This window comes from Nanorana parkeri, unplaced genomic scaffold (genome assembly GCF_000935625.1).
Source record: "Nanorana parkeri isolate BGI_ZX_2015 unplaced genomic scaffold, ASM93562v1 scaffold166, whole genome shotgun sequence".
NCBI lineage: Eukaryota > Metazoa > Chordata > Amphibia > Anura > Dicroglossidae > Nanorana > Nanorana parkeri.
Genome location: NW_017306434.1, coordinates 635,186 through 656,385, shown reverse-complemented (window position 1 = coordinate 656,385; position 21,200 = coordinate 635,186). Strand labels below are relative to the sequence as shown.

General features: G+C 48.9%; 1 protein-coding gene across 1 annotated transcript in view; it reads left to right on the top strand.

The window, feature by feature from the left end:
- Positions 1-1,942, top strand: part of LOC108785532 — an 11,212-nt gene extending 9,270 nt beyond the window's left edge. The window contains exon 3 of the mRNA XM_018554619.1: positions 666-1,942. Within this exon, the coding sequence (XP_018410121.1) occupies positions 666-1,713 (1,048 nt within the window). The 3' untranslated portion in view covers positions 1,714-1,942. The remainder of the gene's footprint in view (positions 1-665) is intronic.
- The last annotated feature ends 19,258 nt before the right edge of the window (positions 1,943-21,200 follow it).

Below are 21,200 nucleotides of genomic sequence, written 5' to 3'. Positions count from 1 at the left end.
GGGGGGGGGGGGGGGGGGGGGGGGCAGGCTGAACAGCACCCAGCCCTAATCCATGGCTTGTCCCGGCTAGTCTGAGCACATGGTAAATCCCCCAAGTATATGTACCCTATCCCAGCATGCAGCACTGGTCGAGAGAAACCCAGTGATTGGCTGCTGTACTGTACATACACTATAGCATCTCTCATTGACTGTCCCACAATATGACAGAGTCACACTCCGTCCAGGGTGGTACAGGCAATGCCAGACACCTGGGATTAACCAGATAACTGCCACTATTATTATTATTATACAGGATTTATATAGCGCCAACAGTTTCTGGCCATTAGCTGAAGTTTGACTTTGGGGTGCCACTGTCTGACCACGCCTAACGAGACCAGGGAAAATATTAAAATCAAAATGTGGCCTGCATATTAGGTATGCTTGGGTCCTTACACTCCAACTAGTCTACAACAGCTGCAATATGTTAATAAGACTTCACAACAAAGTTAACTAAATCTCAATTTCAGCTTCTTCGCAGTATGGGAAAACCAACATCCATATTTGAGACAACGTGTAGTGATCTTCTAATGAATAGTCCATGTCACAGCGATTATAGATTTTATTTTTGGCTTTCTTTGCATTGGAAAGTTGTATTCCTAACACAGACATCTACTTTTTGTTTACAGGCCAGTCAGTCACACGGCGGATCCTCAAACTCAAGAACTAGCGTCAGTCTTTGAGGTACAGTGTGATCAAGAGGGACTTTCAGAATTCTGCTCCCTTCTTAGCATCTTTATAGACAACCCTCCTCCCGTGTCGGCAGTGGTTGGCGTAACTGGCACAGATAAAGATGGCATTCTTTGTGCCCTCTGCGAGCCTCCACTTTCAGGACTTGTCGTGAGATCCCTTCCAGGTCCAGGTACCCCACCCATGTCCGTGGAGCAGTATTTGCAAAATTTGCAGACGGAAGCTTGCGATGTCTACTTGATCGTTGGGTCAGGGATGGACAACAGCTCCCGTGCCACCCTGGTTGAAGCCTTGGTTGCGGCTGGCAAACACTGTATGCTGATTGGTGGAGATGAAGAGAGGAAACATAGGCAGGAGGCCAAAGGGCACGTGGAAGGGGGGAAAAAGTCAGATCGCCATGGGGCTGATTTTCCTGGTTTGAGAGTAGCTTTAGAGAAGGGAGCTCCTCAGCTAGTCAGAGAGAGGCTTCTGCATTGCATCCCTTCCATAATTGTTCAGCTGGTAAGAAGAGAGCGAAGAAGGCTGCTGATGGGCATATACGATCTCTGTCTGGACATATGCACCAAGTCATCTCAAGGGGAGCTCCCTGAAGCTCTGTCCAAACTTTTATCCGCTCTTACATCGTTCCGTGCCCGTTACGGACTGGATGATGACTCACTAACACTAATATCACAAGTGACTGGCTGCAGCTCCGAGGATTTGCGCACCGAGGTACAATGCCCCCTGGCACAAGACCCAAGTGCAGAACAACTACTGCAGATGGCATCTCAGCCCCTATCTTTGTCTGAGCTGGTCTGGAGCTACATCCCACACTGGGGAGGAGGAGAGGAGGCCCCCACCAAATTATCTCACGAACGCACCTACCGACTTCTGGTGCAAGCCGCCTGGGGCATGGCGGAGGATGCAGAGAGGGTGCTGCTTCACGGATGCACCAACCAGAAGGTGGCCAAAGAACGAACTGCTTTCTGTCACTGGCCCTGTGTGTGATCTTCAAGATCACCCCCACGGACCTCCACCCTGTAAGGTCCACGCACTTGCACACCATTATACATATATGCTTTGGTGCATCTTTGTCTAGGTGGGAAGCACGGCGCTGTCCTTCACCTTAAACTATGTGGTAGTTTTTAAAAAAAATATCTTAATCAGCAGTTTTTTGGGTGCGGATTGTTTTTCTCAACCTAAAAAAGTATATAGTGACAAATGTTGATGTATCGAAATAAATGGTCTTATCGTAGAATCTCTATTAGATCAAGTGGCTCTTTGTGTAAGCTACGGCATGCCTCCTATTGGCAAGGAGATATCTCTAGTAGGCAAGAGTGATTGCTCTTGGTGGCAAAAAGGCGACCTATGTGGGCAAGAGGCAACGCCTCTTGTAAGCCCCTTTAAGAAAGGGGTAAAATACCTGTAAGCAAGGGATGTATCTTGTAGGCAAGGTAGCTCTCAATCAAAAAGATCAGCTTGCTAGAATTAAAACTGTTTAACTGTAGTCGGGCTTCAAATTACTAAAAAAAGAAATGGGTGGGGCTTGTAAATAGATACAAAGGGCCTCGTATGTCTAAAAAGAACTGCCTGTATTGGCCAGCAGTATCCAAGCTTTACTAGTGCAAGTTTGATTTTGAATGGTTGTGTTGATTCAATATATCAATAATTATTTGGCCCATGATAAGTGGACAGGGAACACAATTCGTTACAGCTTGCAGGACAACTCGCCTCAATACGATACCCCCCAAAAATCTGTTGAACCTTCAAATTTATATACGTGGGCAACATGGAGACCCAGCTAATCTTTGATTTGCACCTGAGCATGTATGACAATGGTTATATGTTTGCACTTTATGCCTGTATGTAATGATTCAGCAATACCCCGTGACTGGAATGTTGGGTGAGGAAGAGCTCCAGGCAGATGTTAAAAATTCAGACACTGAGAACATTTGTATGTGGCGGCTTCAGCCAATCGGCTAAATGCAGAAACGGTTTACAGGCCAGTAACTGCTTTTCTTTCTCTTATGCACGTCCTGCCTAACACCATATGCAGCAGGCACTCCCACTGCAAGCCAGGTGCCAGCTTCCAGCAGGTGTGTGGCAGCACTCTACGTTGCAGTAGCTAAACTGCAAAACAATTCAATGAGTTTTGAAGAATACAAATATAAAGCAAATGACATCTATATCATTTTTTTGATATATGAACCTACTCGTAATACTCCTTTTTATTAGAATCCCATGAGCACCTGCAGATCAGATGCCACGTGCCTATGTTGGTTGGTGAAATAAGAAAGGGCACACTTCCATCTTTTTTCCTATATGGTGCTTCATATGTTCTCGGAATTCAGTGAAATTAAATTCAGCTATGATGTTAGGGCACGGGTGAGCAACTTCGGCCCTCCTGCTTTGCGTTAACTAATACCAATATGCCTCTGGGAGTCATGCTTGTAACTGTCAATCTTGCAATGCCTACAGCTGGAGGGTCCGAGTTTGCCCACCCTTGCTGTGGGGTCCATTTATAAATCTCATGGCCAGCCTAAGCAGGACGAATGCTGTTCACAACCCATTCCTGCCACTAGATGGCGCCGAGGAGCATAGGAGTTGCCCCCACCTCTGTAATATCGGGTATATTTTTATAGACAAATGATGGAGCTGCTGATAATTCGCTGTTATGACTGCCGGGTAACTTGCTGCATTTTTTAATCCGCCAGGAAAACGTTATCGCTGCGAGAAGTCGCCATATCTGGACCAGTGGACTGTGCATAAATAAAGGCATGGTCCACCTACTGGGAAAAAAAAATAACAAAAGCATACACATTTGTAAAATAAAAAAACATGCATTTATTTATTTTTTGCCTGCAACACATTGCAGGCCGGGTGATGCATGTATACGTACTGCAGGCATGAAAGAAGAACTCCGGGCATACATTTTATTAACCCCCGGCAGTGAGGGGGTAGCCTACTTGTTTTTGCCTGGGGTTAAAAAAAAGTTATACTCACCTGATCCTCCAAGCCGGCAGCGCTCTCTCCAGCCTGTCTGAAAACCCCATAGCACCTAGCACCCCTTATTTTTTTCTCAATTGCCTTGCGCCCTCTAAAATCCCACCGCTTGACAGCCCAGATCACGTGACTCCACCCTTCTCACCTCCTTGGGTTAGGGAGGGGAAACAGGGATGGGGATAAGGAGGGGAAGGAGGGATTGGGATAAGGAGGGGAAAGAGGGGTTGGGTTAGGGAAGGGAAGGAGGGATTGGCATAAGGAGGGGTTGGGTTAACGAGGGGAAGGAGGGATTGGGATAAGGAGCGGTTGGCATAGGAGGGGGAAGGAGGGATTGGGTTAGAAAGGGGAAGGAGGGAGGGATTGGGATAGGGAGGGGAAAGAGTGATTGGGATAGGGAGGGGAAAGAGTGATTGGGATAAGGAGGGTTTGGGATAGGGAGGGATTGGGATAGAAAGGGGAAGGAGGGATTGGGATAAGGAGGGATTGGGATAGAAAGAGGAAGGAGGGATTGGGATAGGGAGGGGAAGGAGTGATTGGGATAAGGAGGGTTTGGGATAGGGAGGGGAAGGAGGGATTGGGATAAGGAGGGATTGGGATAGAAAGAGGAAGGAGGGATTGGGATAAGGAGGGATTGGGATAGAAAGAGGAAGGAGGGATTGGGATAAGGAGGGATTGGGATAGAAAGAGGAAGGAGGGATTGGGATAAGGAGGGATTGGGATAGAAAGAGGAAGGAGGGATTGGGATAAGGAGGGATTGGGATAGAAAGAGGAAGGAGGGATTGGGATAAGGAGGGATTGGGATAGAAAGAGGAAGGAGGGATTGGGATAAGGAGGGATTGGGATAGAAAGAGGAAGGAGGGATTGGGATAAGGAGGGATTGGGATAGAAAGAGGAAGGAGGGATTGGGATAAGGAGGGATTGGGATAGAAAGAGGAAGGAGGGATTGGGATAAGGAGGGATTGGGATAGAAAGAGGAAGGAGGGATTGGGATAAGGAGGGATTGGGATAGAAAGAGGAAGGAGGGATTGGGATAAGGAGGGATTGGGATAGAAAGAGGAAGGAGGGATTGGGATAAGGAGGGATTGGGATAGAAAGAGGAAGGAGGGATTGGGATAAGGAGGGATTGGGATAGAAAGAGGAAGGAGGGATTGGGATAAGGAGGGATTGGGATAGAAAGAGGAAGGAGGGATTGGGATAAGGAGGGATTGGGATAGAAAGAGGAAGGAGGGATTGGGATAAGGAGGGATTGGGATAGAAAGAGGAAGGAGGGATTGGGATAAGGAGGGATTGGGATAGAAAGAGGAAGGAGGGATTGGGATAAGGAGGGATTGGGATAGAAAGAGGAAGGAGGGATTGGGATAAGGAGGGATTGGGATAGAAAGAGGAAGGAGGGATTGGGATAAGGAGGGATTGGGATAGAAAGAGGAAGGAGGGATTGGGATAAGGAGGGATTGGGATAGAAAGAGGAAGGAGGGATTGGGATAAGGAGGGATTGGGATAGAAAGAGGAAGGAGGGATTGGGATAAGGAGGGATTGGGATAGAAAGAGGAAGGAGGGATTGGGATAAGGAGGGATTGGGATAGAAAGAGGAAGGAGGGATTGGGATAAGGAGGGATTGGGATAGAAAGAGGAAGGAGGGATTGGGATAAGGAGGGATTGGGATAGAAAGAGGAAGGAGGGATTGGGATAAGGAGGGATTGGGATAGAAAGAGGAAGGAGGGATTGGGATAAGGAGGGATTGGGATAGAAAGAGGAAGGAGGGATTGGGATAAGGAGGGATTGGGATAGAAAGAGGAAGGAGGGATTGGGATAAGGAGGGATTGGGATAGAAAGAGGAAGGAGGGATTGGGATAAGGAGGGATTGGGATAGAAAGAGGAAGGAGGGATTGGGATAAGGAGGGATTGGGATAGAAAGAGGAAGGAGGGATTGGGATAAGGAGGGATTGGGATAGAAAGAGGAAGGAGGGATTGGGATAAGGAGGGATTGGGATAGAAAGAGGAAGGAGGGATTGGGATAAGGAGGGATTGGGATAGAAAGAGGAAGGAGGGATTGGGATAAGGAGGGATTGGGATAGAAAGAGGAAGGAGGGATTGGGATAAGGAGGGATTGGGATAGAAAGAGGAAGGAGGGATTGGGATAAGGAGGGATTGGGATAGAAAGAGGAAGGAGGGATTGGGATAAGGAGGGATTGGGATAGAAAGAGGAAGGAGGGATTGGGATAAGGAGGGATTGGGATAGAAAGAGGAAGGAGGGATTGGGATAAGGAGGGATTGGGATAGAAAGAGGAAGGAGGGATTGGGATAAGGAGGGATTGGGATAGAAAGAGGAAGGAGGGATTGGGATAAGGAGGGATTGGGATAGAAAGAGGAAGGAGGGATTGGGATAAGGAGGGATTGGGATAGAAAGAGGAAGGAGGGATTGGGATAAGGAGGGATTGGGATAGAAAGAGGAAGGAGGGATTGGGATAAGGAGGGATTGGGATAGAAAGAGGAAGGAGGGATTGGGATAAGGAGGGATTGGGATAGAAAGAGGAAGGAGGGATTGGGATAAGGAGGGATTGGGATAGAAAGAGGAAGGAGGGATTGGGATAAGGAGGGATTGGGATAGAAAGAGGAAGGAGGGATTGGGATAAGGAGGGATTGGGATAGAAAGAGGAAGGAGGGATTGGGATAAGGAGGGATTGGGATAGAAAGAGGAAGGAGGGATTGGGATAAGGAGGGATTGGGATAGAAAGAGGAAGGAGGGATTGGGATAAGGAGGGATTGGGATAGAAAGAGGAAGGAGGGATTGGGATAAGGAGGGATTGGGATAGAAAGAGGAAGGAGGGATTGGGATAAGGAGGGATTGGGATAGAAAGAGGAAGGAGGGATTGGGATAAGGAGGGATTGGGATAGAAAGAGGAAGGAGGGATTGGGATAAGGAGGGATTGGGATAGAAAGAGGAAGGAGGGATTGGGATAAGGAGGGATTGGGATAGAAAGAGGAAGGAGGGATTGGGATAGGGAGGGGAAAGAGTGATTGGGATAAGGAGGGTTTGGGATAGGGAGGGATTGGGATAGAAAGGGGAAGGAGGGATTGGGATAAGGAGGGATTGGGATAGAAAGAGGAAGGAGTGATTGGGATAAGGAGGGTTTGGGATAGGGAGGGGAAGGAGGGATTGGGATAAGGAAGGGTTGGGATAGGGAGGGGAAGAAAGGATTGGGTTTAGCGATGGTATGTCCCTTAGCGTCCTATACACTGTATTGGATGTGATTACTCAAGGACTCCTAGACCACTTCAGCGGAGAGAGAGACGCTCAAGGGACCCGTCTCAGAGCAAGCCGCCTCAGAAACTCCGGTGAGTATAACTTTTTTTTCCCTGGACCCTAGGCAAAAACAAGCCGTTAACACTTGAAGGGCGGGAGTAGCCCCACTGCAAAGGGTAATAAAGTTTCTGTCTCGAGTTCTTCTTTAAGGCCCACCCATCTGCCAGAAACATACAGTATATGCCAAGCGTAGCCAAACTTCGGCCCTCCACCTGTTGTGGAACTACAAGTTTCATGAGGCATTGCAAGACTCTGACTCCCACAGGCAGATGAGTGATGGAATTTGTAGGTGTAAGTTTGGCTACCACTAATATACAGTATGCCTTATGCTGGCGGAGAGGTCTTAGGCCCCATTCACACTAAGCGACATACCTTTTGCAGTGGATCCGCGCGGCCAAGATAGTGCGACTGTTCGGGGCGACGGTAGCGCGACCTTCACCGTCGGGCTCCATTAAAAAAAAAAAAAAGAAAAATCGAGCAAAATCCGCCGAAAAAAGGGTCCTGCTGGAGCGACAGCGACAAGCGGCGGGCGACATGGAGCTAAGACAGCTCCATTGAATAGCATTGGCCGGCAACTTCTCGCGATATCGCGTGGCAAAAATGCGCGATACATCGCTTAGTGTGAATGGGGCCTTAAGGTGGACTTAAAGGTAGTTTTAATCTCATCCTCTCCTTTACTATTTAAAAACAGCAATACAACTGCTATGATTCCCTACAAGCAGCACCCACCCACTCACCTTTCTGTCTAGCCCGATTCACTTATTTTTAGCCACAGCCGCAAGGGGTCGCTGAGCCACCGATTGGCTGCCGTGCTCAAATCCAGTCACTGCAGCTGTAACCAGAAAGCCGCCAGGGAGGATTGAGCCGCTGGAGACGTGTCTTCCATTGGAATGGATGATGCTGCATGTACAACACAGGAAGTATGCGTTTGCATGCGTCTCAGTTGCATGCGACAAGCACGGTCCCCTCCATCCTGAAAAATACAATTAAAACACAATGCACAGAGAAAGGCACAAGGATAAGTAAAGGGGCCAAAATATTTTTATTACAAGGTACAGGTGTTCCTGCGTGATGCGCCTACGCAGCTCTTTCAATACACGTCCCTGCGTTTTCTATATTAAAGATCTCCTCTACAACAGCATGTTCTTGTGGGGAAGGGGGGGCTGGGAATACCGCTAGCAAACAGATGTGCGGTGACACGGCTGTCTGATTATCTTCATGTTTCTCGTCATGGTAATTTGCTTAATAAAGAATCTGCTGTTAAACATGACATGACTGCCGTGTTTACATTCCGTGAAGCATGCGTAGGTGTGTTTGGTTGTGGTGTATGAGCATATCGTTATACAGTTCAGATATCTATGTATAGTGCACCTGCAGAACATTGGCAGAAATGCAGCTCCATACACAGCAGTCTACAGCCACTTTCATCCCGTTTCTGGTTTATCATTCTAGTAGGCAACCTCAGCACTGGAGCTGCGGTGAAACAAATACAAATCCCATCATGTCTGTGGGAGTCATGCCTGTGGCTGTCAGAGTCTTCCACTTATCCTATATGCTCCTGACCTAACCCATCCCCTCCCAAACCCAATTCCTCCTTCCCCTCCCTATCCCAAACCCCCCTTCCTCTCCCTATCCCAAACCCTCCATCCCCTCCCTAACCTAAACCCTCCTCCCCCTCCCTAACCCAATCTCTCCTCCCCCTCCCTAACCCAATCTCTCCTTCCCCTCACTAACCCAATCTCTCCTCTCCCTCCCTAACCCAATCCCTCCCTATCCCAACCCCTTCCTAACACAATCCCTCCTTCCTCTCCCTATCCCAATCCCTCCTTCCCCTCCCTAACCTAATCCATCCCCATCCCTAACCCAACCCCTCCTGTAATCTGTATAGTTCTTCAGTGAAGCATTAAAACTGATTGTTATCTGGAGTTCCCCCTGGACCTGGTGGGGATCAGCTTCAATGACTTTACGAGCGGTGTCATAAACCACTAATGCATGGTAATGCCTTTCGCCCAGCTCAGCTATTGCCCTAATAACTCAGCAAGTGACACCGGGGGGGGGAGGGGGTTTGGGCCTGGTAAAGATAATTAGCCCAGTCATAAAACTGAGTTCCAATATCAACTCAGTTTCATAACTTGGAATTAGAGAGTGCTATAGTAAAATTACAGGCACCTATTATTATACAGGATTTATATAGCATCAACAGTTTGCGCAGCACAGTACAATATAAGGAAGACATTACAATCACAATACAAATCAAGACAGGATGGTAAGGAGGGCCCTGCCCCTGAGGGCCTACAATCTAAAAGGGAGGTGGAGGTGATACATGAGGAGGGAGCTGTGTGGGGATGAATTGTTTGAGAATGTGAAGGTTCAGTGGTTAGGTTGAGGTGGGATAGGCTTCCTTGAAGATATGAGTCTTTAGGGAATGCCTAAAGGCAGTCAAGGTGTGCGACAGACGGACAGGTTGGAGTAAAGAGTTCCAGAGGATGGGATAGACTCTAGAGAAGTCCTGGAGGAGATCATGGGAGGAGTTGACAAGGGAGCTGGAGAGCAGGAGGTCTTGGGATAAGTGGAGCCGACGGTTAGGGTGATATTTTGAGACAAGGTTTGAGATATAGCCGGGGGCGGAGTTGTGGATGGCTTTGTAAGTGACTGTTAATATTTTGAATGTTATCCTTTGGGCGATTGGAAGCCAGTGCAGGGATTGGCAGAGGGGGGTTGTAGACACTGAGCGGTTGGTTAGGTGAATGAGTCTAGCAGCAGCATTCATGATAGACTGAAGGGGGGATAGCCTGTGTAGTGGAAGGCCAATGAGGAGGGAGTTACAATAATCAAGACGAGAGATAACAAGGGAGTGGATAAGTAGCTTTGCTGTTTCGTTGGTGAGGAAGGGGCGTATTGTTGAGATGTTACGAAGGTGAAGGTGGCAGGATTTGGTTAGTGATTGGATGTGGGGAAGAAAGGTGAGGTCCGAGTCAAGGATGACAACTAGGACCTTGGCATGGGGGGGAGGGTTGGATAGTTGTGTTATCAATCTCAAGGGAAAAGTTGGGGGTAGGGTACACAGGGGGGAAGAAATATCAATGAGCTCAGTTTTTGGAAGATTGAGTTTTAAGAAGCGTTGTGACATCCAGACGGATATGTCGGATAGTAGATTAGTGACACGAGAGGACACCAAGGGGGTGAGTTGTGGAGTAGAAAGATAGATTTGAGTGTCATCGGCATAGAGATGGTATTGGAAGCCATGTGTGGTTATTAACTGACCAAGGGAGGAGGTGTAGATAGAGAAGAGAAGGGGTCCAAGGACTGAGCCTTAATTCTGGCAAGTTTGGTTTCAATCTAAAGCTAACTTCATGACGCATCATAATTTAGGGGTTGTCAGACCGCATTGGATATGAATACTCCATTATACTGTTATGAATTTAACCGTTTGGGAGAAGCAGAGGAAGACATCGCAAAGGCTCGTCCCTCCTGCTCTACCTTAGGGGTCGGCTACGTGACACCCCCCAAGAGGGCTGACAAAAAGATGCTGCGAGGCAGCTATTAGGAAGCTCTTGTTTGTAACATCAAGGAAAGGAACTCCTGTAACATCAAGAAGTCGCAACATCCCAGAAGAGTTCCCCTTTAATATCTGGAAATCATCTGCGCAAGCCTTCCTTGGAGAAGAACCACTCGGACCTCTCTGTGCTTATTGAACTCTGGACTCTGTCAGAACCCAAAAACCAGGACGGTTAAGTACTCTCTTATGTTTTTCTGTTGTCAATAGGGATGCACCGATACTAGTATTGGTATCGATGCCGATACTGAGTACGCGGCCAAATCTTCTAATATTTACCCGATACGGGAACTTCCGGTCAGAGGGAGATTTCCTTTGACGAGCAGTGCCGCGAGGGAACATAGAGCCAGTGTTCTATCGAGATGTCCAACCTGATGAGATTTCCAACTCCCGTCAGTGTGCCTGCGTGGCTACCTTAGGGCAGGATCACGTTCTCTAATTTGCGTTAGTGTACCTGCGCGGGCATCCGATGGCACAAACACTAACGCCAGTTGGGAGAACTCGATGGGGATTGCAAGGCCGCATGGGCGCACTGACGGCAAATGGGGAAGTCAACGAGGTTTGTAAAAATGCCACGGCTGGGCACATGCGCACTAGCACCATCTCGTCGAAGTCTCCAACTGATGTGACGTGACGAGTTGGGATCTCAACGAGTTGGCCATATCGAAAGAACACCGGCTTACTAGCTGCCCAGCTTCCTGATCGGCCAGCTTGATGCTGATTGGCTAGGAAGCCGACTTCTCAGTTAGCCAGTCATTGAGCCGGGCAAACAGCATAGAGTCCGATCAGGAAGCCGGGCCACGGGAAATGACCCGTTTTCCTGATTGGCCGGGAAGCCAATTCTATGCTGATGGGCTGGGAAGCCAGGTTCCTGGCCAATCAGCATCAAGCCGATCAATCAGGAAGCCAGGCAGCTGGTATTGATCCTTCCTGATTGGCCGGGAAGGCGGCTCCATGCTGATTGGCTGGGATTCCGGCTTCCCAACCAATCAGCATGGAGTCGGGCAAACAGCATGGAGCCGGCTTGCAGGCCAATCAGGAACCCAGGCCGCGGGTAATGACACGCCTCCTGGATTGCCCGGGAAGCCGACTTCATGCTACAGAAAGTATTGGCGAGTACCGAAATATAAATATCAGTACTATATTATCTCTCACACACCAATCATTTTTGTTCATCCTTCCGCAGTTTAGAAACACCTCATGTCGAGTGTGGACAGTTTCAAAGCTGCAGATAACAATAAACTGGTTCTTGCTGCATAAGACATCCTGAGGGGAATTTATCAAAACTGGAGCAGACAAAGTCTGGAGCAGCTTTGCATGGCAACCAATCAGCTTCTCTCTTCAGTTTGTTGAGATTTGAAAATGAAAGAGAGAAGCCAATTGGTTGCCGTACAGCTAGGGTTGCCACCTTTTCTTCAAGCCAAACCCGAAAACTGTAGCGCCTTGCGGCAATTTTTTGGTAAATTACACTATGCATGTATTTTGTGATTAAATAACATTGGAGGTAATCACAAAGATGCCAGTGTGCCACAGGTCCCCAGATATAGAATCTGTACGCAGTGGTGTATTCTGGTTTGGGGCCGCCCTAGGCAAGACGAAACAAGGGCGCCCCCCCAAACCCCCACCTTCACTAAATCCGCAGGTTCTCATGGGGGCTGTGCAGGATCTGTGGTGGGCTCTGGCATAAGGCCCACCACAGATCCTGCAAAGCCCCCGAGACCCTGCAGAGCCCACCACAGATCATGCACACACCCCCGAGACCCTGCAGACCGGTGCAGGATGTGTGGTGGGCTCTGCCCAACATAGACCCCTCAGAGCCCACTACAGATCCTGTACAGCCCACCCGAGACTCTCAGGTGGGCTGTGCAGAATCCATGCTGGGCTCTGCAGGGTCCCTTTAGCAGCAGTGTGATCATCTTACCTGCTGCTTGGTCCCCGGCCTCCTCCACTGCTGGACTGGTGCTGCAGGACCCGGCCTCCTCCGTACCACGGCGGCTCTTCAGTGACCCAATGTTCTGTCACGCATGCAGCGGTTTCCTACGGCGCCCTGATCCGTTGTCGTCCCGGCCTCGCCCCGCCCCCTCCAGCTGCTCCGTCTCCTCTACCACCGCCGCCTACTTGCCGCTTTTCTCTGCCTCCTTGCGGACTCCGTCCTTTGACACTATAAAATGGATGTTGCACTAACATGGAATCTGGACAGCTGTTTTAGGTGATATGTACTATAGCACATAAAAGACGCCCCCACAAAACATGTCACGGGTTACCTGTGGCGTTTTTTAATGGGGGCATGTTTTATGTGCAATACTAACAAACCAGCGGGGGGAGGTAGTGAGTGTGTGTAATTCTTATGCTGATTTTAGCTATTGCTGTGAGAACCTGTAAATAATAAGGTGACCAGATTCCTGTGCCCATGATTTATGCAGAAACTTCTTTCAAGGGAATCTGGTCACCTTATTCTTCACAGGTTCTCACAGCACAGCAGACGGGCACTGTCTGTATAACACACTAGTACCGGCCTGGATTAACCCCTTAAAACACGTACCTCTAGCCTCACAGACAGCCGCACGCTCTGCCGGGATTGTGCTCACACAGCACAGCAGAAGGTCCTCCTTCACACATTCCTCTCTAGGACCCAGGGGCTGCCCCTGTCTGCCTGAACTTGTGACATCTTGTGTACGGGGCTGAGGTGGCCATAAACCCGTACACAAGAAGCCAAAACTGTACTGTCCGGTTGAAAACTGGACAGGTGGCAACCCTACGTACAGCTGCTCCAGATTTTGTCTGCTCCAGTTTTGATAAATTCCCTTCACTGTGACTTTTTACAGACAGATTTAAAATGAATGGAAAGTCAGGTTTTTGTGTTGTCTGTGCACCACTGGGGTGGTTTACTCTTACAGCCTGCTTTTTAAATCCCTTTGCAATCACTTACGGTCCCAACCGGAAGTGAGGGGACATTTCCCCAATAGGACAAATTATGATTTTAAAGGATGCTAGAATAAGAATGATTAAAGTTTTAGTGTCAGCTGAGCCAACAACCAGCCCATAATTTGACTAGAAACACCTAGGCTAACTTATGTCACAGGCCGCGAGTGAAGCGACTGGCTGCAATACTGACCGACCCTCACACAGGGCCCCCGCTCCCGTTTTGTTTCGTGAGCCTGCGTGATCTGCGCGATACAGACCTTCCACATCCAAGATGGCCGCCGCGGCCGGTTGGTCGCGTGACCCGGAGCCCCTGCGGCGTGACGTCACAGGCGCTGGCAGCACGGCGCCCGCCCACCGCAGAGGACCGCTTTCTTGGGGGGAGCTGAAGAGGTGAGAAGGGTGGAGTCACGTGATCTGGGCTGTCAAGCGGTGGGATGTTAGAGGGCGCGAGGCTATTAGTGGAAAAAAATAAGGGGCGGGGTTAATCTTCATCGTTAGGTGCTATGGAGTGAGGAGCTGTCATTTGTCGAGAGAGGAGGGGCGGGCCTCCCTGTGATCAGTCACGTGATCTCTGGAAAGGTGAGCATGTAGATTGCAATGCATTACGATGTCGTATAATGTGTGCTGGCATCACCATGCCTACTGCTGTGCAGCCTGGGTGCAGTGGCATTCACCTGTGGCATCACCATGCCAACTGCTGTGCAGCCCGGGTGCAGGGGCATTCACCTGTGGCATCACCATGCCAACTGCTGTGCAGCCTGGGTGCAGGGGCATTCACCTGTGTATGATGCCTGGTATTGGAGGGGATACAAGGTGGTGGGGGGCACCCAGGTCTGATCAGGTGACAATTTATGGCCTTGGTATGCCTGCTTGGACTTGTAGTCCTTCATTGGGTACACCAGCCATTTATTTAGGTGTTTTCTGATTGCTTTCGATACAAACAATCGCAATTGAGCAATTCCATCACCAATTCAATTATTGACGGGCGCGATTTATTGAAAATTCAACCAATCAGAAACAATTGTTTCATCCATTGGGTAATCTGACACACACCTCCGATCAATAAAATGTCTGCCGCAACCAGGACCAAAATCGATGGACTGGTGGGTCTGTGGTGTACGATTTCTTATCGATCAATTTTCTTTGGCTGATGATGATGTCATTCTCTGCGCCATTGTACTATGGTGATGACTCCTCCCAGGGGGTGGGCCCATGACATCCAGCACTCGCAGGAAGTGAGTTGAAAACAGCGTCATCTTGAATAGGTCCAGCACCTGGATCTCAGTGTCTGCGGGAGAGGAGACGCGTATAGCAGCCTGAACTGCCTGTGAATGGGCAGCCGTAACGCAATACACGTGTGCTGAGCGCACAGCAGCGGACCAGACTGGCAGCAATGGGCCCATATTATTGACTCCAGTCTCCTTTGTGATGCATACCTCTCCCCCAGCCAGGAGGGTGACACCACCTTTGCTGGTAAGGACTGCAGCAGTGTCACCTCTCCTTCTGCTAACCGGACAGTAAAGACCAGGGGAGTGTGCTGATAGAAGTCTTATCAAGGTGTCGCCTTCAGTAGTAGGCAACCTCAGCGCGCCAGCTGTTAAGGAACTACAAGTCCCTTGAGGCATTGCAGGACTCTGACAGCCACATGTGTGACCCCCAGAGGCAGAAGCATGATGGGGTTGGTAGTTTGACCACATGGAGGGCCAAGGTTGTCTACCCCTGCCTTAGCGGTAGCGACATGCTGACAAGACTTCAACTCTGCCTTCTCCTCCCATCATCATTCTCCCTCTTGGCACATGTAGCAGAGCCCACGACCCAACGTCGGTCCCAACTACGACCCAACGTCGGTCCCAACCACGACCCAAAGTCGGTCCCAACCACGACCCAAAGTCGGCCAACCCCGACCCAACGTCGGTCCCAACCACGACCCAACGTCGGTCCCAACCACGACCCAACGTCGGTCCCAACAACGACCCAACGTCGGTCCCAACAACGACCCAACGTCAGTCCCAACAACCCCAGTGCTCGCTGCCAATGGATGTTCAGTGCGCTACCGAAGATGCTGCATTCACCATTTTTGGTGCACTGTGCAGCTCATTCGAATGAATGGACGTTACCACGCGTGCCTCTAGCGCACCACAGTGGACCAAACTGCTGATACAACCGGGTCTGCCGTATATATTCCTCCCGCGCACACTACAACATAGCTCCTGGGCAAGCCGTCCAGACTATAGTAATGTAACGAGTCGGCGCGCGGTTTTTGTTTTTCTTCTGCTTTCCGTAGAACATCGAATTAAAAATCTCCCCTAAAATGCGACAAGCGCCCGTTTATGGCCGCTCTTAAATATCCATATCATTCCCAACAGAGGCTCTTTATAGAAAAGCAGAATGCTGATTCCACGCGGTTCTGCCGGCGATTGTATAAAAGATTTATGCGGATACTTACACGCCTTATGTCCTCACTTCAAACAGGTTCTTGGAAGCCGCGGCACCGGGGCCCGCGGCGCCGGGAGCGAAGTCTAATTACGGCGAATGGGAGACTGCAAAGAACTTTCGTATTTTTTTTTGCTTGCTGCATTAACATTCTCGGGGAGAAACTTTCACAGCTGTCTGCCCGCTTGTCAATATACAGATCACACAGCCTCCGCTAAGCAAATGTTATTTTACTAAATGGGAGGCGGCATCATTACCGGCTCGCTTCCCGCGCGCACAAACATCTTCTATAATTGGAACGTACGTGATGGGGGGAAAAAAAACCATAAACATGTTATGGCTGAAAATGTTCAGCACCTTTTCGGCGGGGATTAAAGGGAAAGCCGAGAAGAGGGAATGGTTTTCAGAGGTACAGCTGGTGCTCGCTTTAAAAGCTGGGTTTTCGGGATTCTTAAAGTCAACCCTTGCAGTGCCCCTCTCCCACCGCTACCTGCATTGCAGGGGTTAAATGCTCATTAAGTCTAGGCGTAGAGCAGGGATGGCCAAACTCCGTCCCTGCAGCTGTGGTGAAACTACAAATCCCATGAAGTATCTCTCTCCTGGAGTCATGTCTGTGGCTGTGAGAATCTTGCAAAGCCTCATGGGATTCGTAGTTCCACCACAGCTGGAGGGCCGCAGTTTGGACATCCCTGGCGTAGAGGAATTGGGTGTAATATTTACCTACAGGCTCCACTGCTCACCCCTTCTCTCTGACGCTCCGGGGGTTGTGGGGTAGTATATGGTGACCCTGGATGATGCCCTGAGCAAAGATGGTACCGTACTCCCAGAGAAAGGCATTGCCAGTGGGGGAACATCTTGGTGGTTGGGATGGAGGTTGGTCATCGTTGGGGCAGAGGTTGGGTCATCGTTGGGGTGGAGGTTGGTTTCCCAAGTCTTCACATTGATCATATTTCATAAAGATTGGGTCATCGTCGGGGAGGAGGTTAGGACAGAGGTTGTTTTTTTTATGTCTTTGAATCAAATCCCTGACAGCCAGAAAGGAAAAAAACAAAGTAGGCTCCTCTTAGCTGCGTAGATGCGTTTGGATTTACTTATCATTGAGCATGTTGCATAAAGATTGGATCATGTTGCATAAAGATTGGATCATCTTTGGGACGGAGGTTGGGTCACCGTTGGGACAGAGGCTGGGTCACCGTTGGGACAGAGGTTGGGTCTTTGTTAGGACGGAGGTTGGGTCATGGTTGGGACTGAGGTTGGGTCATGGTTGGGACTGAGGTTGGGTCATGGTTGGGACTGAGGTTGGGTCATCGTTCTGACTGAGGTTGGGTCATCCGGGTGTAGATTGGGTCATCGTTGGAGGTTGGTTTCCCAAGTCTTCGCATTGATCAGGTTGCGTAAAGATTGGGTCATCGTCGGGGAGGAGGTTAGGACAGAGGTTGTTTTTTTATGTCTTTGAATCAAATCCCTGACAGCCAGAAAGGAAAAAAACAAAGTAGGCTCCTCTAAGCTGCGTAGATGCGTTTGGATTTACTTATCATTGATCATGTTGCATAAAGATTGGATCATCGTTGGGACGGAGGTTGGGTCATCGTTGGGGCGGAGGTTGGGTCATCGTTGGGACAGAGGTTGGGTCACCGTTGGGACGGAGGTTGGGTCACCGTTGGGACGGAGGTTGGGTCACCGTTGGGACGGAGGTTGGGTCTTTGTTAGGATGGAGGTTGGGTCATGGTTGGGACTGAGGTTGGGTCATGGTTAGGACTGAGGTTGGGACTGAGGTTTGGTCATGGTTGGGACTGAGGTTTGGTCATGTTTGGGACTGAGGTTTGGTCATGGTTGGGACTGAGGTTTGGTCATGGTTGGGACTGAGGTTTGGTCATGGTTGGGACTGAGGTTTGGTCATGGTTGGGACTGAGGTTTGGTCATGGTTGGGACTGAGGTTTGGTCATGGTTGGGACTGAGGTTTGGTCATGGTTGGGACTGAGGTTGGGTCATCGTTCTGACTGAGGTTGGGTCATCCGGGTGTAGATTGGGTCATCGTTGGAGGTTGGTTTCCCAAGTCTTCGCATTGATCAGGTTGCGTAAAGATTGGGTCATCGTCGGGGAGGAGGTTAGGACAGAGGTTGTTTTTTTATGTCTTTGAATCAAATCCCTGACAGCCAGAAAGGAAAAAAACAAAGTAGGCTCCTCTAAGCTGCGTAGATGCGTTTGGATTTACTTATCATTGATCATGTTGCATAAAGATTGGATCATCGTTGGGACGGAGGTTGGGTCATCGTTGGGGCGGAGGTTGGGTCATCGTTGGGACAGAGGTTGGGTCACCGTTGGGACGGAGGTTGGGTCACCGTTGGGACGGAGGTTGGGTCACCGTTGGGACGGAGGTTGGGTCTTTGTTAGGATGGAGGTTGGGTCATGGTTGGGACTGAGGTTGGGTCATGGTTAGGACTGAGGTTGGGACTGAGGTTTGGTCATGGTTGGGACTGAGGTTTGGTCATGGTTGGGACTGAGGTTTGGTCATGGTTGGGACTGAGGTTTGGTCATGGTTGGGACTGAGGTTTGGTCATGGTTGGGTCATGGTTGGGACTGAGGTTGGGTCAGCCTTGCGTGAAGATTGGGTCATCGTTCTGACTGAGGTTGGGTCATCCGGGTGTAGATTGGGTCATCGTTGGGACGGAGGTTAGTCATCGTTGGGACGGAGGTTGGTTTCCCATGTCTCTGAACCACGTTCCGGGCAGCCAAAAGGAAATTCTTCTTAGATGCTTTTACATGTACTTATCATTGATCGTGTTGCATAAAGATTGTGTTAAGAAGACAACTATCTATCTCTCTACATTTACTATCGCTTGTTTTATGTTCTTCCCTCATTATATGGACGGCTGGATGTGTTCCCATTTATCTTTCAGCAAAGAATTCAGATGTTCTTGCAATTATTTTCTTGTAATTAATTCAAATTTCCTCACTGGTGGCAGTATTATGAATTAATATTTATCTTAAACCTTTTTTATAATGTGGGGAGAGGGGGGGACACTAGTATTATGGATTGTGTTGATCTTATATTAATTTACTTTCTGATTTTATGCAGCCAATGTATTATAATTTATACTGCCCGTTATATAGGTTTTATGTATTGGCCTCGTTTAGATTACATTTGTGGGATTTTTTTTGTAGATTAGATTGATTGGCTTCTTTTGGTATTTTTGCAGAGAACTTTTTATGTATATGTGAATACATTATTCTTTATTCTAATTTACTGAACGGCAGTTTTGGGAAACACCATTGTTTTGTGTGTCCATGATAATGTCATAGGTATGAAAACACTGAGTATGAATTATTCCTAAATAGGGATATACCAATATTAGTATCGGTGCCGATACCGAGTATTATATATACGAGTACTCGCCCAAATGCTCAAATACCAGAACTTCCGGTCGAAGGGAGATTTCCTCTGACCGGCAGTGCCCGCCTCCCAGCTTCCTGATTGCCTGGGAAGCTGGCTCCATGCTAGCAGAAGTACCGGTATCGGTACTCAGTATCGGTGAGTAAGGAAAGATAAATATCGGTACTCGATACCGAAAGTCCCTCGATACCGAAAAAACTGTATCGGTGCATTCCTAATCCTAAAGCATTAACCTGCCTATCCTGTCTTTAGGCACGTATTCAAAGCCCGTTCTCTTTTTGTAATTCAAAACTTCCCAGACCTGCATAAAATACAAATACACGTGTCACAACAGCACGTCCACCCACAAACATTGTACACCGCCAGCCAGTAAATGACTGTACTGAAAGCGTGCGTCTGTCACTCACAGCGTGCTCACTCCATTAAAGACCTGCAAATCAATAGGCTCCTGTTTGAATATGGTCTTCATTAGGTTCGGCGTGAGGCTGCGGTGAGCCGGAAAATGAATGGTTCTACCACCCTTTATCATTCCCCCTTTTATTTTTAGGCCCGGCGCAGCTGGACAGGGCCATCGGAAACAGCAGTAGCCATGGTTTTAATTATAACGAAGAAAAGGCTAATTGGCCAGAATCCCTTGTAGGACTGGATCTGCTTTGTAACTAATCGCTTCATAAAGTTTTTTTTTTTTGCAGGTACAGTTGTTTTTTTGTTACTGCCTAGTAAAGGCTCATTTACACAGGTTTGGCGCATCGACAAGCGTCGCGTTCAGCACACTCGTTAAAGTGGAACTGAACTCAAAAATGGAGCATTATTAATGGGCTTTAAGGAAGAACTCCAGGTATGCCAAAAGCTAACCCCTGTAGTGGGGTTACCCCCAGCACTGCAAGGGTTAACTGCTTGTTTTTCTCTAGGGGCCAAAATAAAATAATTATACTTACCCAATCCTCTATCGCGCCAAGCTGCTTGATCAGTCTTTCAAGCATTTTCTGCCCCTCAAACCCAGAGGACGTCATCACATCTAACACAGTGCATTCACTTGCATTAGACATGAGGATGCCGAGGGACCTGCCACATATGGACTGGAGGTGGTGTGTGTGGGGGGGCATTTGCCTAGGGCGGCACTTTCCAGGTGGGCACTAAAAAAATGCTGCCCCCATTCCAGTTAGGAAATAGAAAAAAAAATGATATTATAAATGATTCATAAATTACTGCCGGTGCTCCTTTAACTGGGGGGCCAACGTGTCCACCTATGCCGCCTACTCCAACATATATGCCGGCTGCAGCTACTTCCTCTTCCTGGTCAACATGCTGTGCAATGTATTGGTGTGTGTGACTTTCGTCCGGATGTACTGGCAGTTCATGCGCCGGACCTCCCTGGGAAACCGGCACCCGAATCTCTGACTTCAGGCAGCGAAGGAGCTTCCGCGGGTCCCCAGGGCAGAGATCCAGATGGTCATCGTGCTCATCGGCACCTCCGTGGTGGTGAGTGTGGGGAAGTGCAGCCTATAAGCTCCATGCAGGGTTATGTCTCTAGAGCCGGGCAAGCTACAGACCCCAGCAGCCAAGGCAGAAGATTGGTAACTGGAGAATTGGAGGGCCCAGCATATGAAGGCAGAAGATCGGTGTTGCAGAACTAGAGACGGGCAGGGCAGGAGAGAATGATTATTGTAGCTGCAGAACTAGGGAGCCCATCAAGCCAGGAATGGAGAAGGTGGCTATTGCAAAAGGTAGAACTAGAGCGTCACACTACGTTGATAGCGACCTGTCAGAAACTAGATATACCGTGCGCGCTGTATCCCGCGATTGACAGATTATGCAAAATGTCTTAAACAGGAAGGGTGGGACTCATTTAGATTAGGGATGGGGGGGGGGGGGGGGGG